The sequence below is a fragment of the Accipiter gentilis genome, chromosome 7, assembly GCF_929443795.1.
Source record: "Accipiter gentilis chromosome 7, bAccGen1.1, whole genome shotgun sequence".
Classification (NCBI taxonomy): Eukaryota; Metazoa; Chordata; class Aves; order Accipitriformes; family Accipitridae; genus Astur; species Astur gentilis.
Genome location: NC_064886.1, coordinates 42,237,426 through 42,264,644, shown reverse-complemented (window position 1 = coordinate 42,264,644; position 27,219 = coordinate 42,237,426). Strand labels below are relative to the sequence as shown.

At 37.9% G+C, this 27,219-nt stretch overlaps 1 protein-coding gene across 3 annotated transcripts in view; it reads right to left on the bottom strand.

Moving 5' to 3' along the window:
* Window positions 1–27,219, bottom strand: part of BANP (BTG3 associated nuclear protein) — a 154,575-nt gene that overhangs the window by 79,924 nt on the left and 47,432 nt on the right. For all 3 annotated transcript variants that reach the window (XM_049804224.1, XM_049804225.1, XM_049804226.1), the window contains exons 7-8: window positions 23,689–23,928; window positions 5,702–5,869 (exon numbers count right to left, since the gene is read on the bottom strand). In XM_049804224.1, coding sequence (XP_049660181.1) covers window positions 5,702–5,869; window positions 23,689–23,928 — 408 coding nt within the window. The remainder of the gene's footprint in view (window positions 1–5,701; window positions 5,870–23,688; window positions 23,929–27,219) is intronic.

Below are 27,219 nucleotides of genomic sequence, written 5' to 3'. Positions count from 1 at the left end.
TCAGAATTATTTATTATGTGGCCAATAACTCGTAAAAATCACAAAATCACAGAACAGATGAGGTTGGAAGTGACCTCTGGAGATCATCTAATCCAATGCCCTTCCTGAAAGCATGAGCAACCAGAACCAGTTGCTTCAGACTGCATCCAGGTGGATTTCGACTGTCTCCAGGGAAAGTGTTTCTGCAGCTTCTCTGGGTAACCTGTTACTGTGCTCAGCCACCCTCAAGATTCCTCAGAGCCACTGAAATCAGTCACATCACAGGGAGGTGAGTTTCAGGCTGATATATATATTTTTATTTTTATTTTTAAATGAGGCAAATTAATTGCTGCTAAAGCACAGCTCTGGAAAAATCAAGTCGCCTAATTCATAAGGGAGGACGTCCAGCAGGGCAATGACCATGCTGATTTGAGACTATTTCAGGACTAACAAAAACATTATTTTTAATGATATTCAGAGATATTCAACAATTTTCACTGCCAAACAGAAAATACTAAGTTATTCTAGACTTTTAGCAGATCAGCATTTAAGAAAATACTCTGTAACACATATGAGAATGGTGCTCCTTTGCAACACTTGAAGAAAGTGCCAATAAATTTCCGCTGATTGAAACACGTATTATTATACTACAATTCAACAGAAAGCTATCTTGCTATTACCAGGCCCTAGAGATAGCTGATGAAAAATAGTACTTCAAGCCAATCAAACACAACAGTTTTGGATTTGAGCCTTTTTTTGTTGCACCTCTTGGTCACAATTTTAATACAAAATACTACAATTGCAAGTTCAGAAGTGGAAAAACCTTACCAAACTCTGGAGTAAGTTCATACAGGGGATGTGGTGTTCTTTCATTCACACTCAGGACATTGAAATCATAGTTAAACCTCTTAATGATGTTTTCAGAACAGCTCAGCTGCATGGCAGAAACCATGATACTATGCATCTATTCAAGGCATCTGTTGATGGCAATAGCGCATCTCAAAAAGAAATGCTTTCTGAAGACTTAAGGAATATATTCTAAGGTAAGCCCTAAAACTTCCCTAGGAAATTATCATCATTTAGCGAAGAATCAGTGGGTTTAAGTACTTCCACAAATAGCTTAGGTTTATTATATTTACCCCAACAAAAGGGGTGAGCGTGTGTGTACGTTTTTCCCCCACGTGGCATAACCTGAAATGCTTGTTTACAAGATGTGAAATGAAAGTGCTTTCCTACTGAATGTGTGCAACGTCACTATTATATCTAAACTATCAGAGAACCTGACACGCTTACCTTAAGGTGCTCAGTGACCTAACCTGACTAGTCACAGAACCACGCTCTACTAAATTTCCTGCTCAAACTAAATAATTATAGCTTCTCTGAATAGAAGTTATATAGTCGTATGCCAAGTGAGTGGAGCCAAAGCCAGAGCTTCTCAGAACAGCTCAGAGGACATAACAGAAACTACGCTGCATATCCCTGCATCCTTCACAGTGTAAACGTGACACAGTAGCCATTCACCATCTTTTAAAAGCCTTTTTTTTTCCCCATTATATCTTTTGTGAGAAGCAGCTACTATACACCACCCAACAGAGAAACAACTCAAATGCCTGTTATATGTGAATTGACATGGAGCAACATACTACTCAGTGAAACCAAACACATGTATTCTTCTGCAGACAGCAGCAACCGCAGCTGGGTGGAGACCTGACATAAAGCACCTAGAAGCTGATCTTAATAGCTATAACTAACAATAGTGGGAAAGACAGTTTCTCAAGTAGCTGAATTTCAGACCATTCAAGGCTCACCTTAAGTTGCCCCGTGAAACAAATGCTACCATAAAAACTGTCTGGGTTCATATGTAACACTTTAAAAAGCCATATTTGACAGCTATGTTGTCATAACTGTGAAATACAGACCTCCTTTACTGCAGAGCTGTGAAATATTACTTCTCTTTCCTGCTAGCTGGCAGCAGGAATTCTGCTATATCCACTATACAGTGTGTATAATAAGGAACAGATGCCTGTGAATTATGATGCTGTAATTCCATTGAGGGGTTCCAGGGATGTCAAACCACAAAGGCAAAGTCTGAGCGGTTCATGAAGTTACCTGAACAGAGCAGTGGAATTACAGCCCCGTCATGCAAAAGTTACCCTTTTAAACATATGTGAATCCACATAATTTCCTTGCATCTTTCCTTCTCTTTCTTTTCCCTATATAATCGCTCAGCCTTCCCTATATACTGCTCTCCTGTTTTTTATTATACCTCTTCCTCTTTCTTCAGGTGAAATACCACTCCCACCTGATTTTCAAATGCATATTAGTTTTTCAAAAGACCACCTGATTCTGAAAAGTGGTCTGTTTTTCTAAGAGCTTTTTCACAGTGGGTGCAAATGTAGTGGTGAATTCATCCAACATCTTTACAGCCTCCCAGAAAATGATGCCAGTGACATTCTGAGTAAAAGTAATATTTTAAAGAAAATTAACAAAATACTTTGAATCCATGGGAACATTTGCACATACCATTACCAAAGGCAGCCGTTAATGTTATTGCTGGTACTCTACTTCTGGCTGCATAGTCTATACAGTCCTGCCAGTGACATGCCAAGATGCCTCAGCTGACTTTCATCATCTTCAGGACCAAAGACATCTTTATAAGGACATGCAGCCACCTCTTCGCTGTCTAGGGGACTTGGGAGATGAGATAGCCTGTACAGCGGGAGACCCAGGTGGCATAAAATCTCCTGGGGAAATCCTGGAAGTTGATGTACCAAAGGCAGCCAGCTCAGCACCAGCTAAGTGAGCTAGCCTGGCCACACAACCCAAAATACTGAGGTGGCTCTTGCAGAACCAGCTCTTGAATATCTGTACCACACCACTCCCACCTGCTCAGATAGCACACTGCTGAAATCCCAAGAGTTAATTCAGGTGTCTTTGTAGCCATGGAACAATTTACTCACAAATCAGGTTAGTGGAATTGGGGGTGGGGGGAATAGTTTTCAGCTTAACCACAAAAAAAACAAAAACCAAAAACAAAAACCAAACCCAAAACCACCAAAACTTACTATCTTGTGGCCTTCTGAAGACAGAATTCACTGAGCCTGAGCCTGTATTTTACATCTCTACACTGGTCTCCCCAAATCTCCAAACCAGGAGATTAAAGATTAATATTTTTTAATAATAAATCTCCACAACAGTCAAGGAATATGGTCTAATGAGCACAGGCCCATAATATCCACTTACTACTGCATTTTTTATTCTAAAATACTGATTGCTAAGAGACTGCAAATAAAAATCCCATCAACATATATGGCTTATGGTTATCATTATGTTGATTAGTTATTTTAATTTGAGAATTTTGGATATGATTCCTAGTTCCAGCACATAAAATTTTCCATTGAAAGCAGATTTTGGCATTCTTTGCATGAGATACAGTGGTTAGTGTTAACATGCAACCAAAAATTTTATGCAGGCAAATAAACTTACTTCCTTTTCTTTGGGCTCACTTCCAAAACACTGGTTTTAATATATGATGTACAAATGTCCCATAACACTGCTTTATATTAAAAGAATGAGCCAGAAATGTCCTATGAGAACACTTCTTAGGTCAGTATTTTTCATTTGTTATTATTATTCATGCTTACATACCTATATGGAAATATAGAATCACCTACAACATATTTAATTTCATCAGAGAAAAATACTTCAGGAACAAAATTTAGCACGTCCTACTAAATGGTGTGAACACACTGAGAAAGATTTATTCACTTGACTTCTCTTATGAACAACAGTTGCAGAAACACTTTGACCTTCCACTGAAAAAAATGACCAGGGTAAAACAAACAAACAAACCATATGATAGCACAAAGCTGCATGCACTAAATTTTTTCAGTTAACACACGTGCATGGACATTCTCAAGCATCTCAGTGAAGTTAGGCATTCAGATAACGTACAAATCAACCAAGCAAATCTCTCTCACGCACTGGAATATACTACACTTTCATTTCTGGCAAATCTGTATTTTACTACTGTTTCAGAGACAGACTCCCTTCTCCCTCTTTTCTTTGTGAACACACACACGCATCTCGCTTCCTTTCAAGGATCATTAATGCACTGCAACCAGGAGCATGACTGCAATCTGTAGATATAACAGGATTGGAAGCTCATCCTACCAGGGATCTACTTTGATACAAGCCCCATGAGGCTGCAAAGGACTCCGAATGTACCAGGAGGTGGTTTGCTTGCACTGAAGACCCATGATGATTTAACTACAAATGGTTAGCTTCACTTAGTACATGGATACATTCCTTGAGGAGCACTGTAGACACACATACACTGTTAACAGAGAGGCCTCTTTGCCAACGATAAATAGTACTTCAAAAAAAATACGCAGTAATATAAAATCCGCTCCAAAAATTCAATTGTGAGAAATGTGGATTTCTTAATTTCTCTTTGTTACACGAAAGTATTCACATTTGTGGGTACTACATGCACCTGTTGTATTTACAACTCAAGATCAATATAATTTTCCGGTATATTGAAAAACAAATGGCATTATTACTGTAGGTTTCCATTTCTGTTGGGGTTTGTTTGTGTTTGTGTTTGGGGGGGGGGGGGTTATAGAATCACAGAATCATTTAGGTTGGAAAAGACCTTTAAGATCATAGAATCCAACCATCAACCATGAACCATGTCCTGAAGTGCCTTGTCTACGTGCTTTTTTAATACCTCCAGGGATGGTGACTCCACCACTTCCCTGGGCAGCCTGTTCCAATGCGCAACAACCCTTTCAGTAAAGAAATTTTTCCTAATATCCAACCTAAATCTCCCTTGCTGCAACTTGAGCCCATTTCCTCTAGTCCTACCTCCAGCCACCTGACAGGAGAGACCAGCACCCACCTCACTACAACCCCCCTTCAGGTAGTTGTAGAGAGCCATAAGGTCTTTCCTCAGCCTCCTTTTCTCCAGACTAAACAGCCCCAGTTCCCTCAGCCACTCCTCACGAGTTCTCTAGACCCTTCTTGTTCTCCAGGCCCTCCACCAGCTTCGTTGCCCTTCTCTGGACATGCTCCAATGTCTTTCCTGTAGTGAGGGGCCCAAAACTGAACGTGGTATTTGAGGTGCGGCCTCATCAGTGCTGAGTACAGGGAAAGAATCACCTCCCTGCTCCTGCTGGCCACACTATTTCTGATACAGACCAGGATGTCGTTGGCCTTCTTGGCCACCTGGGCTCACTGCTGGCTCATATTGAGCTGGCTGTCAACCAGCACCCCCAGGTCTTTCTCTGCCAGGCAGCTTTCCAGCCACTCTTCCCCAAGCCTGTAGCACTGCGTGGGGCTGCTGTGACCCCAGTGCAGGACCCGGCACTTGGCCTTGTTGAACCTCATACAATTGGCATTGGCCCATTGATCCAGCCTGTCCAGATCCCTCTGTAGAATCTTCCTACCCTCAAGCAGATCAACCCTCCCTCCCAACTTGGTGTCATCAGTAAACTTACTGATGGTGCACTCAATCCCCTCATCCAGATCATTAATAAAGATATTAAACAGAAATGCCCCAATACTGAGCCCTGGGGAACACCACTTGTGACCCGCCACCAACTGGATTTCACCCCATTCACCACAACCCTCTGGGCTCGTCCATCCAGCCAGTTTTTTTTTACCCAGCAAAGAGTACGCTTGTCTAAGCCATGAGCCGCCAATGGGTTGTTTGGATTTTTACCTGAACCACTGTAAGACGATGATGAAGGTGTTCGCCTTGAAAAGCTTTTCACAGCAAGACTCTGCCCTCGCTGTTTCCGCCTCCAAGCTGTTCGGCATTTGGAGTCTATGCTTTGCTTGATTCGATACCAGTCAGATTCTGTGATTCCAAATTTGTAAAATAGGTGACCTGTAATTAGAGAGAAACATAAAGGGGTGAAAATCAGCATAAACCCGTATGTTCAGGAAAATGCACAGATGACACGCACTGTCACACACACAAGGTGAACAAAGCAACTCTGAAAATTTTAGAACTACCCTCATGCTTGACACTGCCTAAGGGAATACAATGACACTACAAAAACCACCGAAATTATACACAGTGATGAGATTTCAACAACTATTCACAAAATTAAGTCATCATACATATGCACAGTTATGTATTTAAAAACGTCAGCGGTCTACGAAATTTTCTAATCTACGCTTCTATCCATGGAAGCTGCACTATTACATTCAAGCTGTGCAACACCAACCAACAGAAGGATCCAGCACTCCAAAGCCAAAACTGGATAAAGCTTTATTTCTCACTGATAGGGCCCCACAATATGCATAAGTCTGATAAGTAGGAAGCCATATAAAGCTCCCCATAAAAAAAAAAACCTCTTTTAAAGCTCAGTTCAAAATTCATCAGAATCCAATAAAAATGCAATACAAAGTTAGAATCTTCTGAAAATGTTACTACTAGTATGAAGTCATTTGAAGAGCCACATTATGCACTTTCCAGCATTTGGTGCTAAGTTGCCAAACTGTTATATAAACACAACATTGACTCGTGAGTTGAACTGACTATTTTGAAACAAAGCTCACACAGTTTGAGTCCTGCTGCCAACTCAAAACAGGTTCATCATCATGTACAACCTCTGCACCCAAAGGGGAAGCCTAGTTATACAAGAAACAGAGGGAGCAAAAAGACTATTGCAGGTACGACAAGAAATGCTTGTTTCAACATCTGGACAAATGGCTTTAAAACTGGAAGGAAACATGTTGTGCATTGTCAGCTGTTTCAAGGTTCTCCCGATATTGCTACATACTTTTACCATTTCATCGTAAGTTTCAGAGTGGTTTATATTTTGCTTAAAGCATCAACAATTGAGAGCATTTGACTGTATGTTAACAGAAATTTATAATCCTCATGGCTGCAGAAAAAACACTTGAAAAAGTAAGCCCAAAGGTTCAAAACCTGTGAATTGAAAGATCTGAACATTTAACATTCACTAAAACTTCAGTACTTCTAAACTTTCCAGATTTAGATGTGCAATGCTGCAGTTAAAAAACAATCCAAAGCTGTAATATACACTTTTACTTAACATGACTATGCTTGAAGGATCTCTAAGATTCTCATCTTCCTTTTGGTATCAGTTGCTCTCCATACTCTGCAAAGTAAAATCATCCTTTCAACCTACTGGTTTTTCAATGTCACTCTCAAATAGGATCCTAATCCTGTGAATCACAGAATGGTTTGGGTTGGAAGGGACCTTAAAGATCACCTAATTCCAACCCCCCTGCCATGGGCAGGGACACCTTCCACTAGACCAGGTTGCTCAAAGCCCCATCCAACCTGGCCTTGAACACTTCCAGGGATAGAGCATCCACACTTCTCCGGGCAACCTGTTCCACTGCCTCACCACCCTCACAGTAAAGAATTTTTTCCTAGTATCTAATCTAAATCTATCCTCTTTCAGTTTAAAGCCATTACCCCTCGTCCTATCACTACACTCCCTGATAAAGAGTCCCTCCCCATCTTTCCTGTAGGCCCCCTTTAGGTACTGGAAGGATGCTCTGAGGTCTCCCTTCTCTTCTCCAGGCTGAACAACCCCAACTCTCTCAGCCTTTCTTCATAGGAGAGGTGCTCCAGCTCTCTGATCATCTTCGTGGCCCTCCTCTGGACCCGCTCCATCAGGTCTATGCCCTTCTTAATTTGGGGGCCCCAGAGCTGAGCGCAGTACTCAAGTACTCAAGAAGTACTTGCTTAGGCTGTTGCATAGTCCTACGAACAGGATATGGTCTGTTCCTGTAAAACAAATTATTTGAAGTCTACAGCTGTGAAATTCCAGGTTTGCACAAACCAAGAGCTTTGTACTTTCTCTGTATTATGAATGAGCCCAGCATCCTCAGAAAGTGAAATCTGCAGGTACCTGATCTAACATAGTCAAGTACCGTATCCATAAGTCCTCAGTATTTTTTAAACACATTTATTTTCCAATGCTCTACATTTTCTTATAGATCTGTTCAAAAATCAGTTTGAAATAAAGTAAAGAACAAACAGGAGGAAGACACTGGCACAAAAAATCTAATTCAAAAGCATTTTCAAGGCCTCAAGATTTCTCACTGGCAAGTGACAGCAAGCACGTTAGAGATTGCTTTACAACCCCTACATTATGTCTCCAAAAAGAGGGTGGGAGTAGGAAAGGAAGAAAATCGACTGAAATTATTATCATCTGCTGCTGTGCAGCAGTTTCCTTTCCATAGGTGTCAGCAAAAGGAAAGCACATTCTGTATTGTAAATACTGAGACCACATTTCTCCATTTAATCTATTACTAATATGCACTACACAGAGAAATGGCTTTACAAATGTTTGCAGTGAAGTCCAATAAAAACAGTTGTGCTTTAACTCTTTATACGACCTCAGCTGTCAGAACATACAAAAATACTTGTGTCGTCCTACATAAAACACAGTCATATGCTCTGTGGTTACTTTGGAAAAATCTCCATATTTCATTCATAAATAGATTTTAATGACTTTCACGTTGTACGTTGCTCTGTTTAGAGAAGTGACTGAATCAATCGTAGGTCAGAGCAAACTCTCACAGAAAAGCAGTCTAGCTAGGGATTTTAACTATTACAGTGTAATCCATAGGATATTCCAGGATGCCACTTAATTCAAAGAGAAATCAAAAGCAGTATAAATTACTTGGGACAAGGTAGTCTCAGGTGCAGTGAACTGTTCATACTAGGGGACCCAAGCATGTAGGACAAGAGCTTCAGAAAGATGCTTAGTGCCAGAGCTGCCACATAAAATATCCCAGAAATTGCTCTATTGAGGAAAGACCTTCTACTTACTGGTCACAAAAGCTATCATTTAATCAATGTGATAAGGAATGGAAATGAAACACTGGAAAGAGAGACCACTACCTTCATGGAGAGAACATGACTACAGAGAAAAGCATGGGAAATAGGTAACAAGCTAAACAGGGTAGAGTCAGAGAACAGGTTTTAGGCTAGAGAGACCTAAGACATCAAGCACAGATTTTCAAAGCCAGGCATGCTTATTTCTTTTCCCTTATTCATGAAATTCCTACTTAGCTGTTACAGTGGTCAAAGGTGTAAAACTGCTATAGATGAAACACCTACTGTTTGCGCAGATTTTTACCATAACTGCATACTCAGTCACAGTAACTGCATGTGCAAATTAGGCATGAAAAATTAGCCCTTAAATACATAGATAGTTGATATGAAGGTTAAATGAATTTCAGATGTATAAATCTATCCAGTTGGTATTACAATCTAAAATGTTATTCTGCGGATAGGTCTTTAGCAACCACATTTCATAACAGTCCACTGATGACTGAAGAAAAATCTAATGCTAATGACAGTGGAGTATTTTTTAAGCAGATAAAAAGTTCACCATAACATTAGAAATATGATTTACCTGTAGCAGAGAGATACATCCCGAAAACATGTGCAAACAATATTAGAAAACTGAAGCGTGCTGACTTTCTGTTCTCTATCCATAAATGATCACATGCAAGAGAGCTTTCAGCTGTCTCGTTCTGAGTATGTCAAATACCAAAAAAAGTTAGAAAGGCAGTACTAAAGCAAGATACTGCAAATGAGACATTTTACTTGGGTAAGTCCATATTAGAAAAGACAGAAATACTTCAGTGAGAAGGGATTTGACTTTTTTGCAACATTTGCTAGTCAAAAGCAGCAAGAAGCACTGTAATTTATAAGCAGCACGGTATCTACGAGGCACATAACCCTGCTAAAAACACATAAAAAATACATTCAGCAATATAATTCAGCACTTTGGCAAAAAGACAACAGTATTTTGGAAGACAGATGCACTTATACAAGAAGAGTGAAGTAAAAGATTTAGATCATCTAAGGATGGCTGACTGTGTTTTTAGCGATCCTTTTATTTAGGACAATGGATAGTTGCCGGTAACATTCAAAACAAAGGATGTGCCTGTTTTTAAACACTAAGCGTCCAAAGTTTGCTTTCTTTGGGAACCTCATTTCCTAAACAAAGCCTTCTATGAAAACACACCAGAGACTTAAAATAGTTCAGTATTTAATAAATTGTAAGAGCTTGAGTGATTTCTATAGACCAGATATATACAAGCAGCAGCTTGGGAGACAAAAAGGTCTGCACAAAGAATTCAGAGACACACGCTATTCTGAAGTGCGCAAAAAGGAAATCGCTTTGGTTTGCAAGAATCAATGTTCAAATCTTATCAAACAAAAGCTTAGGAGGAAGGCATGTGTGCCTCAGCGAAATTATCAAGAAGTCAGCTTTAAAAGCCAACAGGTGCATCATACTAAGTTTCACCTTCCACATCCCAGATGAAACACACAGCACATTTTTGTCAAAGTTCTTATAAAACTAAAAAGATGACTGACACAACAAGTTCCAGAATGCTTCTTGTGCACTGCAAAATAAATCTTTCTGTGGTTCAAAGCAAAAAAAGTTTGAAAATGCAGTGAAGATGATCTGGTACAAACACAAAAATCGTCAGCAATGATGTCTGAAATGACTATGCAGTCCCAAACTTTGGGGGCATCTAATGTACAAAATAGGGGGAGAAAGTGTTGGTTTTTTTTAAAAACTGGGCTAATTAGAAAAAAAAGAAAACCCCATGAAAACAATGTTCCTGAGAAAGTAATCCTCTCTTCCTTAAAGGTCAGAAGTCAGTCAGCAGACAAAACAATCCACATAAAACATTAAATTGTAAAGAAATTTAATTAAGAACAAATTGAGGAGGAAGAGAAGGCATTTCTAATATCAAAACCAGACATGAAATATTCCATCTTGATACCACATTCAAAATCAGCCTCCTAAAAAACAAACTTCATGTCAATAGCTTGCATTTGGATATTGCTAGGTTGTGCTGCTTCCACTCTCCATGAATACCAGATTTCTTTAGAAAATGAACAGGTAGGTCATTATTTTCATGGACCTGGCAGAGTTCCCTTTGCTGCCCTTCATACCGAGATGGCACGGACTTTCCCTCTGTTATTGTTACATTTTGAAAGATTAGGGAAAGTATTACCACCAGAGAATCTAACAGCCACATGTATAAAATAAAGACATATTTACATTAAATGTGTAATCCAAACAGATTTGGTTAACTGTTCCTTCCATTTTCAAATTCAACATAATTTTTAAAGTCTAGAGAAAAAGCAACAGGATGTCATTCAAAATTCAAATGACTAAACTGATGAACAGAATCTTTTTTTAATTGACAAGAATATGATGGATATTATGAAAAACAAGGGCTTCAGATTCTGACTGCTCAGAATCATGAAGAGGGGCGATTATTTGGGGGTTTGGCTAACAAAACGCATTTTTTCACATAAGGGTCATGCATTTGGAGTTCTTTTTATTAAACGAATAGCATATGACAACAAAATCTGCTGTACTAAATATTGGAACAGCGGAGGAAAAAAATAAGCACCTCTGAAGTTACTTCTCGCGCCTTCAGGCTTCAATTCTTCAAACGCAATTATGGTCATGCATTGACCATATTGAAACAATTTTAAAGAGAGCAATTGTTTACTCATTTGTCAGCTGGGGGGGGGGGTAGGATCTGCACAGCTGGGAGGCAGTTTCCCCCTCCAAAATTCAGAAGCGTTTAGGGTTGGGCAAAGGGATGCAGGAGGGGAGAGTACCATCATCCTCATTCAAGGAAAACTCGCCCTGTTACAGTCAGTGGGATGGCAGAACCCTGGCAGCTTCTCCATTATCACATGCTTGTGAACGTCAATCACTTTCCATAACATTGTTCTCGTCCACAGGCTAAACAACATCCAAAAAGAGATGGGGGGAGCTGTTAAAATCTTGGAGAGACAGAGGAGGGAAGGAAAATTCAGCTACCAAGCAATTACTCTGTTTTCCATTTTATTTCTACAGTTTCTTTGTTTAACTATTACATTCATACCTTTCAAACAGCCATAAATTTATAGACTACTAGAGACTACAGTGCGCACATGTTACAGTACAAGCTATATTCAGGGGGTACTTAGAGCCTCAAATACAACTGAAATCCTATTCTACTGCACATACCTTAATAAGGATTTACTAAACCTGTGTCAGTAACTAGAATATTTTCAACAGTGAAATATAAAAATCAAACATTATAAAATGTTCACAAAAGCTGAACTTTTTCAGGAAAGTTTCAAGTGTCAGCTTTTAAAGAAAAAAATGCCCTTTTTTCCTAGGTACAGAAGATATGATTAAAGAGGATTTCTGCAAATAAGATTCCATGGAAAACAGATTATTTTATTATACTCTTCAACTAAGTTATAATAATACATAAACCTCAAAATTCCATGTTAATCAAATCCCTTTCTACTTGGACAGTAGGAACTCAACTCTATTCTAGAGATCATGAGGAGTCTTAGGTAACTTTATAACAAAACATGTAATTGCTAATTTTACAACAACTGCTTTACAACAAATACCTAGAAATTGTTTACCTATAGTAAGAAAATTAATTGCCATGACAAGAGAGTAAAGAAATTCATAATTAGCACTAAGAATACAATTTAAAAAGCCAGGCATGTTTGAGGAAACACTCCAGATGTGAAAAACATCAGTGAAGTCAGTGGTCTTAAGTGCGAGCATGTGATTAGACAATTTAGGGAATAAGGACTAACTTTAGGGACACCAAAAAATGTTTTTTTCCAGGAATGTATTGTTTATATTGCATAATTCTCCTGGCTTCCAGATGCCATCATGATGTGGGTGTTATATAAATACGCACATCACAACATTAAGGAACCAAATTCTAGACATTGTATTTTCATAGCTTTTACAAGATAACTGGAATAGAAGTGAGACTGTTATGTCAACTTCTGCAGACTGAACTGACATCAGCCTATCAGCATCCCATTCCCACTCCCCAAAATCCCAGCAATACAGGTCTTACAATTACCAAGACACCATCTGTCCCAAACAATGGCTACTACAAATTCCCCAAGTTCAAGAACAGGATGGGTTGAGGTAACATACTATCACTCATTGGTTCCCTTTTAGAATGAAAATCTCCTTTCTAATATATAGGAAAGCAGCATGTTTTAGCTATTTCAAGAAAATCAACTATTTAAAATAATGTTTTCTCATCTCAGCTCCTAAACCAAAGCAAATTCAAATAAAGTATCTGTCTGGTAGGAATACTTTCTGGGATTAAAAAAGTGCATTTTGACATACCAGCATCAACGAAAGCCAGAAGTAGTATTAAACTATTTATTAAATGCTCATTACACTGTTTAGACAATCTGCTGATCACAATTCTATGCAAATAGAACCCCAAACCACTTGGAAGAACAGGCAAGAAAGTTTCCCTCAATAATGTCAAATTACTCTATCACATTGAGGAAACATTTCAGAAGTTAAGTTGTTTTAAGTATCTACCAAACAGCATAAAAAGCGTTTGCACATACAGGCTTGTGTCACAAATAACAGATTAAAGTGAAAGATTCACTGCTTCAATCATTACAACTGTCTCTCTCAATCTGAAGCTGCAGATCCGATGATTTGGTGGATCCAGACAGATGACTGCAACCACATTTATTTCTTTTTCACATTTGTCTCAAGCATACCAGATCAAAGGCCTACTGCAAGAGACCATTCACCTTTTAGAAGTGATTGCTAGAATTCTTTCTGCTTCAAGTAAAATACAGTCTCCAACATCCAGATAGTTTTTTGTTTTGGTTTTTTTTTTAAGTTATGAGAAAGCAGTACAACCCAAAAGGCATGAGGTTTCTCTTTCTCTGTTCTTGCTCTCTGTAAAACAGAGCATTTTGAAACCAAATGTTACATGAGAAAAGCAAGCATCTTCTTGGTGCTTACATGCAGATCTGGCTCAGATTTGATTCTGGCAGTGTACTGTTCCTCAAAAGAAAAAATAACTAGCTTCCAATTACCAGAATATTTAACATCTAATTGTATTTTATTAGAAGTTAATTTGTCCAAATATTTCATTATTAGTAGTATTTATATAGACTATTTGCCTGAATAATTTTTAGCAAATCCCAGAACCAGAAGAAACATGAAATTAGAAGTTATTTTAAATGCCCTTGTTCTACAATTTAAAAGGACCCATGTGGGTCTCTAGAACCCTACCAGAAGTTTCAAAAACAAAAATAAAATTATATTAGCATCTAGAAACTCCAAATTCCACCAATGTACCCTCTTCTAAAACAGAAGAGCTCCTACATTGACACACCTTACCACCTTTCTGGAAAACCAGCCATCTATGTTTATGTATTTTACCTATTTTATTTTGACTCATCAAGAGACAGCCATAAGCATGCAAATAATGCCATCCAGTGGAGCATCAAATTTACCATTCTGGCAAGAAACAACAACATTTTTTATCCGTGCATGTGTATGTTTGCTCAAATCTCCGACTCCCTTGCAGCACATGCCAAGTGCTACAAAAGGTTAGCAGAACTGCAGAACCAGAGATATGCTGTGAAATGGAAGCGAGCAAATTAATCACTACAGAAATAGAGTATTTTTGATGTTCCTGGTTGCACACTTTGATTGAAGTGAGTTCCACACAGCATGTTACAGTAGTGGCCGTAAGGCATTCCTGTAGGGATCTTTTGATCACATTTCTCCTACGGTGACAGAATATCAACAGCTGCATAAATGTAACTGTTTAATAACCAGAGTATAATTATCGAAAATTATCAAAAACTTAAAGTGTCTGACTCATTAAATTGAATCAATCAACCCCACAAGAAAATAATTCTAGACCAAACCAGAGGTTTTATAAACTGAAAACAGAAAAGTCTTCATGTCGTCTACTACAGACTTGCTACAGCTCACAAGTTACATGAGAGGTACTCCACTACAATGATACTGGACAAATGACATAGATCTGCCTCTATTTTTTCCTCCATTTTTAAAAGAAAACACATTGCTTGCTCTAAAAACCATCTTGCAAGAATCTAAAAACACAGCAAATAAAACAAGATACCTTAAAAAAAGATCTTTTTAATTTCCTCCCAAATACATATATATATTCATGCAACATTTGGGTCTCAGTATGAAAGCAAAACTGCATACTTTGTACAGCTATAGCTGTACAGCTAAAAAAATTGCAGTGACAGCATTCCATACAGACTGCACAAGCATTTTCATCTGAAATGGCTTTTCATGAAGATTAGGACCTAAAGACTCCAATACTTGTTTGACTTACCCGGCCACTAACAACCTCCTTCCAAATAAAATACCTAATGCGCTCATCGTAACTATTACCTTCTTTTTGCGTAATAGAAATGCATTTACAGGATATCATGCTTTTAAGTATTCAGTTAAATTTACCTTTTAGTTTTGCACATTCAAAATGTCAGAGCATTCATTTATGATCATAGCAACCAAAGATCTTGCTATTTCCTTTACTCACTGGGAGAAACAATCCCACAAGGTTTATCAGACATCATTCTGGTTTGGAATGGAATATACCTAAGCATATGATGTGTTCATTGCCAAAGGATCAACTCATTGTTTGAAATCAAAGTCTGATGCTCAAAACAAATGGAATCACCTAAATTGAAGCATTACTGCTTCAATCGAAAAAAATGTTTCTGATTTTAAGAAGCCGCTGCCAATAACCACACTTCAGGTCATTTTTGATAGCCACAATTTTACAGATAAGTTGATTAAACAGCTGTTCGTCTTTTACACAGCAGCACGACACGATCTGACAGAACCGGCAGCAGAACCGATGGAAAAAGGAGGGTTGTTGCTTTAACCACCCCCTTCCCGAGACATCCCGTTACATAAGCCCTCACCGCAGTGCCTCGGGAGCCCATCTGGATGGCAAACGCCACCACACGTGCCGCCAAGAAAAACTCACTTATGAATCAACAACGAAAATTTCTCCCCTTCCGAAGGAGCTTGTGGGTTTGGAAACGACTGGCACGGCAGAAGCCTGAACGCTGCGGGAATTTATTTACATTTTACTTGCAGTCAGCTTGAGGCATCTCCTCACTTCACTTTTTAACCCTTGTGAAATGGAGAAAAGAAAGTTCAAAGCCAGGAAAGGAAAAGCTATGCAACTTTCTGGAATTCCGTTTATGACATTCTGTGAAATCACAGCTCTCCTTGCCTACAGCAATGCGTTTTCCAGATGAACGTACATTATTTTTGCACTGATCAATCTGTGTTTGGTGGCTGAGCTGCTTTTCCTCTCAAAATGTCAGGGATCAAATACTTTCTTAGATTCTTCATGTGTTCTAAAACCACACCATAAAAGTTCAATTTTGTCACTTATAGACCTTCAATAGTAAAGAAAATATTTCTTGTTTGGAGTCCACTGAAAGTTCATTAGGATATTTTATTTATGCAGGGACTGAGCCTGAGTGATACTGGGTAACCACCAGCCTCCTCTACAGATGGTGAGAGTAAAGCACGCTCCGCATCCTTCTGAATTAGGTCCTAAAGGGATACCACCGCTGCACACTGGAGTAACTACCCTGCAAACAGTCACAACACTGGAGAAGTTCCATGTATGGAGGAATCAGCCCAAAGAAAACAGTGACTAGTACAACCATGATACAAAGAGTCCTCTATTTTACTTGTAACTTCATAGCTCAGGTGGACCTTCGGTATTGATAAAGATGATCCTTGGACATCACACTCAACACTGATTACAAATGGTCCAATACTTCTTGCTGACATCAGGGTTTGGGGCTTGCTAATTCATTAATACGTAATGACTTCTGAAATCCAAGCAAGACTCCCTTGATTTTCATTAGAAAAAAAACCAGCACTCATTCAGCTAAGTTATCATATTTGTAGCAGTAACTTTCCCAATGAGCACATCTTTCTTATAAAATTAAACAACTAGCCCCTTTTTTCATTATACACTCCTGAAGCAACATTTAAAGTCACTGAGAAAACTGCTTTTATGCTCACAGACTTATCTGTATTTTTTTAGCTGCCTCTTAAGAAGTGAGGACCAGTGCACTTCAGCACATACTTTAAGGAAGTCTGGCCAAAGCGGAAAAGTATTGACAGGATGGAACAACTGTGCATCAGCTGGAAAGAGATCGTCCAAGTGAGCTAATGCATTAGTTTTCTTCTTTCTGTAGAGCCTACAAACTCCAAATGCTTGACAGCACATCATGCACAATCAAGTTACATGCAATCACAGTTGCAACTGACAGGCTAAGCAGCTGCTTATGTTCAAGAACGGAAAATTAAATTCATCACTTTTATAATGCAAGAACAAGAGAAGTGTGAGAGGGAGAGAGAAAACACACTGCCAACAATTTATTTCCCAAAATTGCCGTCTTTATTTCACTTTAATAAACAGTAACTGGCCAGCAAAGTAATTGAAATAAACATAAGTGCCCAGGAAAGAAGAAAACAACAGCCAGCATTAAATTAGACTGCTTACATAAAGTCAGTAAGCAAGTGCCAGCATTGATGCCATTTATGAGAACTGTGGTGCTGAGATAAACTCAATGGGTTCTCATATTATCTTCTTGCCTAGCCTCAAAAGAGGTTATCACTTCCCTGCATGTGGCAGCATTTAATTGATTCACAAAGAAGCAGCTATTTGGAACTGAAGCCAGACTTTTGCAGCTCTGAGGAAGACAACATGTTTGAAAAAAGCAGCACTGCTGCATCACAAGGCCTTTCCCGAGGGTGCTGTACAAAAAAAATTAATGCTTTTGGGATATGAGAAAAGCACAACAGAAATGCTTTCTTTCACTTCTTTCCATTTAAAGATGTGCTGAACTCTCAGACTTCGCTCTCACTTTCTTCTTGAGTATGAGACAGTTCAACACCTCTGCAAACGCTCCCTCCTATTTTCCCAAGTTCTGTCCCTGACAGCAGTCACAACTCTCATGGACTTCAGAATGAACCACAACGCAGCTCTTCTGAAACTGTCAGATGGAGGTGGTCCACTTGGTAAGATTCAGAGCGGAGGTTTTGAACAGCACACAGCTGAGGAGAACCTGCCACAGGCATGATGCTGCAGAATTGGATGAATTCTTGTCTGCTTATACTCAACCCTTCAAACTGCAAAATGAAGTTTGTCCCACCTCTAAGCCATGATCTGGCAGTTGAGGAGAAATGCACTACAGCATCTGATAACACTGCAGTCCTCAAAGAAACAGGCTGAAGTAAATTTTTATTTCCAAAGAGCTACAGTCCATGGTATTTGTTACTAGAAGAAGAAAATGTTGGCAACAAGTACTTCCAGGGACCACAAGATTAGCTCATCCATGCAGATACAAACCACACAACTTCTTTTCAGACTACTATAGCTTGGAAGATTAGTTAATGTCCTATATAATGAAGAAACAGAAGCATGGGTTAAACAGAAAACATCAGGGATCCTACCACCAACCCATTCCTCTTCCCCCAAAACTTTCAGAGTATCCAGACCATGACTGATTCTTGAGTTAGCTGGTCTGTCAAGGGGGACACATTGAAATGACAATTAGCAATGTAATCACAACAATCCAAGTTACAGAAATTCATCAGTTTCTCATGCTGATGAAATATTAAAGAGATTGGACAAAATGCCAATTTGAAAACTTCCAAGTTTTCCAACAGTCTCCAGATGGAATCCAAGGTCTAAATGCATGTGTACAATTGCTGATAACCAAGACTTGGAGCCATCCATCTCTGTTGCATCTAGGTGTAACACTGTTTTAAACCACTGGATATACACTATACACTGACAATCAGTGACTAGTACGATATTCAGAAATGAGATACATGAAGCCCAGAATTATAAACAGGAAATGAAAGTAAGACAGAGAAAGAGTGCAGAAAAAGTATACAAAGATTGTGAAGGAAAAAAGGATATGAAAGGAAAAATGGGTATAGTTTGTAAAAATACAGTAATAAAAAAGGCTTTTTTAAAGTGGAAAAATGAAAAAACAGCAAATACTAAATACATTCTGTATTTATAGTGCACATCTTCAGTAACTGTAATGTTTATTTATATAAAACATTCTATATAATAGTAACAGTCTGAAGTTTCTCATAAAACAGATCCACTTGTGAGAAGCATGAGAGCTAACAGTTTGTCTATGAGAAGCAACTTACTACCCTTCCTCCGGTATTTAAAAGCATGCTAATGCTCAAGAAAGATGGAACAGAAATGTGGTATATTTGCTGTTTATCCCGCATTGCTGTTAAGATCAAAACCTTCATTAAAAGCAAATGAGAAGCTGAAACAGTAGTAACTTACTGTGATGCATAGATTTTACATGACACAAGTCGCAAGTTGCTTAAACTGGCCCAACCTGCATTATGTTTGGGTTATGTGCATGAATATATATACACTCATATATACATACACTGATCTTACTGACATACATTACACAATCAAGCAGGAGTCAAATGTGTTTCCTATTAAACAAACGCGGGTGGTCTGCTTCTCAAGCAGTATTGTGTCAATGAATTTTGTAAAGCAGTATAGTGCTCAATTCCATCTGAGCAGGCCTCTGAAGAGGGCATAGCTATGTTTCATTCTTCTATCAAAGTGTATTAACATCTCTTTCAACTAGTACAGTAGAAAAGTGGTCCCATCTTTACTGGAAGCAATATTATGACACAACAGAAATACTAAGGTTTGATTACCAATTTCTTTCTATTCCACATTTTTAACTACATCTTAAAAAGTTATGTGCCATTTGAAACAGAATATACATCATTTACCATATAGTTAAAAATCAGACTTTATCATAAGATATTTTCAGATAACACTTTTTTCCTATGTTATTTAAATGACAAGGATGTATTCTGGTTGAAATAAACGTTAACTCATGACAGGAAATCAGCAAAAATTCACTCTACCAAGTAGTCTTGGAAGCAGATGGGAAAATTCAACAGAGTAGTACTAAGTGGCTATAACAGTACTCGTACATCTTTCACCACAGTACCCTCCCTTCTGCAGGTACTGGGGTTTTTTGGTAGTTTTTTTTTTTTTTGTTCTTGTTTGTTTATTTTTTTAACCAGCAGTCATGTACCTAATGTGACAGTTATTTCACTATGCATAAATAGTTCCCTGAGCAACAGACGACTGTATGGAGCCAAGAGAGGATTTCTGATGTCCAATAATACAACTGAACTAAGGGCACAGGTTCTCCATAATGCAATTCGTGAATTTGTATCTCCCTCCCCCACCCAACCACTCATTCTATAATTTGTAGGTACTAATCTTCTATCCTCTTGTCATAATTAGCTAAAACTGACAAATATGTTAAAAAATGATTGGTGAGAGTCTGCAAAAACACATGTGCAGATGCAACAACCTTTCACAGAAATGACACACTAACAAAGTTACACAGTTAGCAGGAAATAACTAATGTTATTCTGTTTTCATTTGATTACTTAGATTATTTTAAAGAATAAAAACTGTTGATGGATTTTCTTCTATGAACTTCAGAAATCCCCTCTCAATTTTTTCCAAGACAACATGTAAAATCATCCTTTGTGTTACAAAGTTTCTTGTAAGTGCAAAATTCTGAATTTGGAAATCTGCTTTTTCAAACTCATTTGTGGAGATTGCTATAAAATCTCAAAAGACCTAAACCTGTATTTTCTGTTACACAAAGAAAATTACAACTACGGATGTTCTTATATCATATTTCACCAGAAAATATCTACATTTTTAGTAGGGATGAAGTAATGAGCTACTTAATGACATATAGTATGTTTAAGTCCTTTTGGTTTCTTGCCCCAAAGCTTTCTTCAATACCACTGCCTCCCCACAAGTATATTTATGCCACAAGTGATAATTTATACTTCCAAAGATAAACTTTCATCTCTCTTGCAGTGAACCTTATGCACTACATCAAGAACTTTTCATAAACATACATCTCTTCATTTTCTATAGTTTCTGCATATTATACAAAATTTTCTATTAAATACAGATTGGGTTAGTGTTTTCTTTTTCTTCTAGAAAAAGGAAGGAATCTCTTTCCACTGACAAACTTCAAGAAACTTGAAACAGAAGGAAAAATAAAATCCTTTATATTGGCTTGAGCTTTTCTAGCTATGATTGGCAAATGCGAGGCTGATGACATTAGATTTTTCATTTAAGTTTAAAATAATGAATCAAAGTATTACTGCTCAGAGCAGAAGCAAACCACATTGTTAGGACAACAACCTAATTTAGTTCCCATGCTAGCGCTGCACTCAGATTTTGGTAGATTTTATGGAACAACACTTCACCAATAAAAAACAGATGGTCTGTGGAGTGGTAAAGCAAAGTGAATATGGCATGGCAGGACTCCTCCCAGTACCTCTCTGACAAATATTAAGGATGAAATCGTGGCACAGCTGAACTCAACAGGAGTTCTGCCACTGAACTGAACATGGCCAGAATCTCATCCTCGAAAGTTATGAGTCATCCATATGCTCACTCACATCACAGCAAATTCATAAACAGGGTACTGAAATAAAATTCCATTTCAACTTAATTATTTTCAGTGATGACATATTAGGTTATTATATGAAATCATCATTTCTGGACCAATGTTGTTGCTATTAAATTTGCTGCTTCATCAAGTTTACATGCATTTTCTTCATTTGTTGACACAGGGTTCTTTGCCATATCCAATAGCAAATCTCAACAACCGTTAACATTTAGGTACCCAAAAAAGTAAACTCTCGTCAGATTCAAACAGGCTGTATTTTTTCCAGAAGTCATACATAATCCCTAGTTTGCTATGAACTGGTTCCCAAAAGAAAGCAACACACTAGTCAACACAAAGAAATAAAGATGTGTTTCAGATACCTGGATCCCAAACCTTCTGAACTGTGCTTATGACATCAAAGACACAGACAGTGGTTTCTGTGCTCATCATTCAGAATGCTGCTGCTTATGATCCACTGCTGTTACGTTTCTGCATTGCAGACCTTCTCCAACTGCAGGGATCACTTCTATAATCCAATTTCTTCATGGTCAGAATGCCTTATATAAATGACATAATCCCTAGCTTGAGGATTCAGTCACATGAGCACATTCCTTCCCTATGCTCACATTTTCAAAACCCTGTTCTTTGTACACAAGTAGTTATAAACTCACTCGTTTGATTTGTGCTCACAGATTTAAGTGATGAGGAAAAGGGCTGCTAGACTTGCTTTAACAGTGGAGCTAGATTCATTTCTTTATGTTTCTAAAAACTATTGTCAACAAAATTCTAAGTTTTAAAACCACAATGGAACAAGGTCATTTACATTGTTGAGATCAATAGATAAAGAGGTTGAGGAGATCAAAATTACTTTGAATCATATTCTCCCTTAAAAATACATATTTAATATATTTGCCATAGAAGCCTGAAGTCTTCTGCTTCAGGTATGTAAGAAGACAAAAATTGGCCTAATGCAGCGAACTGAATGGGTTAGTTTTGCCTATCAATTTCCCCATGATAGCAAGCAAATTACTACAAACAAAAGCAGGTCAATAGGACTGTATTTCCTCCACTCAGTACTGTGTAAAGAAAGCACAGCAGTCTCATGATCGAATATTCTTCACATTTTCTTCCATGTAACTAATCAAACACATTGCCCTAACAGAAGCACAAAAATAAAACACCAAATTCTTCAAACACCATACAAAATAAGCTCTCTGGCTATGTTCTTAAGCCTTAATTGGCATTTCAAATTGGCAATTGCATACAAAACACTCTAGTACGACAAATTATTCCCACTCTACTAATCCATCGGTGACCTACATAAGATGTGACTATAAAGAATCTTTTAACAATGAGATCTACTGCTATATTAAAATCTAGTTCAATTAGTAAAGCTGGTCATTTTTAGACTCTCTCTTAACTCCACACTAATATTTAAATTTGTTTCCTCTTTGCATGCATAGCAAAGGTATCACACAAGGTATACACTTGTGTCAGATGCCTGGCTGTTTGAAAGGCCTTCACCTACCTCCTTTGCTGGAAAATATTTACACCATAGCACGTGGAACAAACTTCGCTGTCCTCAATGTACTCACTGAGTAATTCCCTACTAGAAGTCACTGTATCAGAGAAAGATGCGTTTGTCCAGATTCTTCTTTTCACTTAAGACAAGTGGCTAGGCCTACTATATTCCATATGCAAACCACATTTGATACCTTTTAAATTGCCAAAAATTGCTTCTTCAATGTAAGTAATATCTGTTCATTATACTGCATAATAGCTTTAATAACCAAAAGACTCATGCACACTGGAGCAGACAGAAGTATATTAGCATCATGTGCATTCCTGTTATGAATCCACAGACTTTGATACTTAATCTCTCCTGAGATTGCAAATTTCCTCCATCTCAATGTCAGCAAGTCTTTTGAAATAGCAGACATAAATGGGAAGTAAAACACTGGGATTCAAGACCATACTGTTTTGAACACTTGAACAATATTTAAACATAGGTAATTTGTTTTATTATTTGTTCCATTATCTGAGAAAGTAAGACTTCTCTGATATTTACTACACGTGGTGCACTCACAGCTGGTGGTTGCAAAGAAATCTGAATTCAGATTTCAAGATTGAGGAATTTTTGGTGATCAGCCACAACAAGCTAAATTAAACCAGCCCATTAGAATTCCTTCATAAAGAAAAGCTAACAAAACATCTGTCTGGCTACAACAATACCTACCTCATTCTTACAAAACATAGTTTAACTGCAAATAGCAGACAGTTTCTGCCTTATCTGCACAGTATAAATTCAAAAGTTTCAGTATGATACTCACAACGAATTCCATAAATCATGAGAGGATCAAGTTGCTTCTTCCCATGCTTCCCCTGGCCTGAAAGGTTGGAGATGGCCTGAATTTCCCGATGGAAGAGATAATCAAGCAACGTCAGTGCCATCTTCTCGGCTGTGCGACAGTTCGTGCTGATGTGCAGCATGTCAGCAGGGGTGATGGGGCAACGGACCCGCATCTCAGGATTATTTTCATCTCCGAGCCATGTCCCATTGGGGTAATCCTCTAAAAACAGAGATTGTGGAAATTTTAACTGTGGCACAGAATGAAACAGTCAGGTTCAAGTTACAGTCAACATTTCTTAAGTTATCATGAGCTCTTTCAGTTTTCTTCGTAGTCTCCATAAACTACTTTAAAATTTAGCATGACAAATAGGCTCACAAGATTTGCTAGACATAAAAAGTTATTCTCAACTCCACATCAACGGTGACCAAAAGTTATTGCCATTAATGTTCTGGCCTACACGAGGAACTGGTGCAATTAGTCTAACTCGCTCTCAGATATCTTTTTTTAAGTGACTCATACTAGAGGCCACAGCTGAAAGAGCACACTATATTCACAGTGTTCTCATTCAACAAGTTAGTCATCCCCTAAAAATGAAGCTTACTGCAACCCCATAATATTCTTAAACTACAGCTAATTTCAAGAAGCTAACAACTTTGAACAACATTTTTCCCCAAAACCAATGTATTTAAATGAGTCTAAGCAAGATAAATTTAAGAAATTATAATCAATAGTGAGCAGTAACTTATTTAATCACTTAAGACTATTTCAAGCAGTGAAAATCATTCAAAATGTAGCCAGAGATCCCAATCAAAATTTCAGTCTTCCTTCAAATTTACTGGCCAGTAGTATACATTATTTCCTAAATATACAGTTTACCAAGGAACAGGCCCAGCATAAAGATAATGAATTAACTGCTAATCATCTGCCAAGTACATCTTCCTTTCTATTCAAGTATAAGGGCATTAGCAACAGAATATATTTTAATGTTACCCACTGCCAGAAGCACACCCACCTTCTCTTGTGTATATACACACACATTTTTATAAAGAAGTGGTTCAGTTTTAGGGTTTTTTTTTTTTTGTCCCAGCCACTCAGTTTGGTGGGGGAAAAAAAACCCTATTCATTTTAGGAAGAATACTAAGCCCTCACTGGAAATTAATCTTTTGGAGAATGCCAAAAGTTAGTGGATTCAAGTCTAACCAGAAACTAGAACAGAGCCCATAAGGATGACCAATCCCTACTCAAGTGGTGGATGCAACACAGGACCTAGGATGAGACTCCCATTCCAGATAAAAGCAAAATTTCCAGTACGAATCTTGACAATGCTAATAGGAACTGGATGGAACAACATTCCAGTACTATTTCAGAGTTCACTGACACAGACCATTTGGATTTGATTTCTGTTTGCTCAACTTTGTGGAGTAAAACAAAGCTTCCCGACTTAGGAGTCACTCAGCCCTTCCATACTAGAGCTTTACAGTATTTAATTGTTGTTTCACATCCTTCAGAATGGTAAAAATGCAAACAAGTCATTCAATTACACGATTTATCTTTCATTAAATGCCTTTAAAGTAGAGTTTCATGGTATAGACAAAGTCACAAACTCCTGGTTTCCATAACTCTTCTAGTCACAAAACAGTGTGACAGAGTTCAGACAGATGAGCATATCCTTTTCACATTGAATAGGACCCCTGAGCAAGCAGCATCTTTATTTCCAAGTACTGGCATAGGTTAATCAGCCTGCATTTTACTAGAGTACAAGCCAAAAGTATGCAATAAAATATAACATAAAAGTAACTCGAACACTAAAAAACACTTTTCCAACATGACCTTTGGATTGAGTCATACCACATGTCAGATACAAATTTATTGCAATGAATAACAACAGTATGAAGTAAACATTAGATTATGCAATACTGATATATCATTATAAACATCAGTTTATCAACTGTAATAATTTGTAAAGAAAAATATTTATAGCTGATGTATTAGCAGCTAGTCCCTCAAACTTTTTTCTGTTGAAATCAGAACTTAATGCTCTGTTCTGAATACATTTTTATACATTCACAATTTTTTTTTTTTTTTAATTTGAACCTTACTTTTTATCCTGAGCTATGTAATGGGGCACACTAGCTGTTTTCTGCTCAAAGTACCAGGTGCCATCTGAAAAATAAGGTGGTTCAGATTAATTATGACTTGTTTTGAATGCCACTGTGTCTGGCCTTACCACAAGTCTGGTTAACATTATCAGGGAAAACAACAGTCTGTTCCTAAAGATAAATTGACTGTTTCATAAAAATTTGGGCAGAGCTGGCACAGCAAAACCATCTCTGGATAAATGTGATAAATGTGTAAGTTTTTCAAAGAAATCCTAGGAAGCCTGAGTAAATGATTCTACATCCTATGAAAATCTTACTTCCTTACCAGTACACGGAATTACTGTTAGATATAAGAGTTACTACTACTTATGGAACACCTTTCACCTGCAGTCTTGTTTAACAAATGCTATCAACCTACATGAACCAAAAATGTTTTCAGTTTGCAAAACAATTTTTTTTCTTTTTTTTTTTTTTTTTACTGGCACAGAGTCCAGAACATGCTGGTTTTTACCACATGCAACTGTTCTTTTATTGCTAGCAGCCTAGAAAAAAAGACACTATCTTGTTATTCTGACCTATGAACACAAGCCCCACATTAAATTATCTCTTGCATTTTCCTCCTGCTTTAAAAGCTTCAACAGAAAGGGGATTTGCTTTATAATCATTTTGCATTAAGTGGAACTTGCATGACTAAAGTTAACCAAGACTCTACTGTCTCACTGCAGCTACGTGAGGGCACAAAAGCTAAACTATTCCTTATCACATATAAAAATAATTCCTACTGGCCTGCCAACACATCTGGCACTTTGCATAGAGCAAATATGATGAGATTGGCACAAAAAAAAAAAGGGTGAAAAGTACAGTGCCAGTTATGAGGAAGGCAAAACTGCTCTGAACAAGTGGTGTGGTATGGGAGAAGACAGGCTGAATAAGGAAAGAGAAAAAAAGACTGGGAGTTTGATGGAAGTTGTCTCTGAACCATTAGGTACATAAATACAATTGATTAAAGATGCATCATTTGAAGTTCCTAGCACTCAAACATCCTTTTATGCTTACTGAAATGGTTCTTTACATGTATTATCAGGCATTATATGCAATATCTAGATAGAATCTAGACGAGTCAGGTGATTTACTACATACATTGTGATAGCCAGACACTGAGTCAGGACTCCACTAGGCACTGTACAACCATACACAGCTTCCTCTATTCCTTAAAGGCTACCAAAACACAAATAACATGTGAAGGGCTGGGGAGGAAGAATACAGTCAAAGAACAGACTTCTCTTAAAACTAATGAAGCATAAGTGCACACACTCATCTGTAACTGTAATCACGCACCCTTCTCATTTTGCCCTGAAGTATTTTTCTTTTGTTAATTTTTCTAATAGCCTTGCTGCATTTTGAATGCATT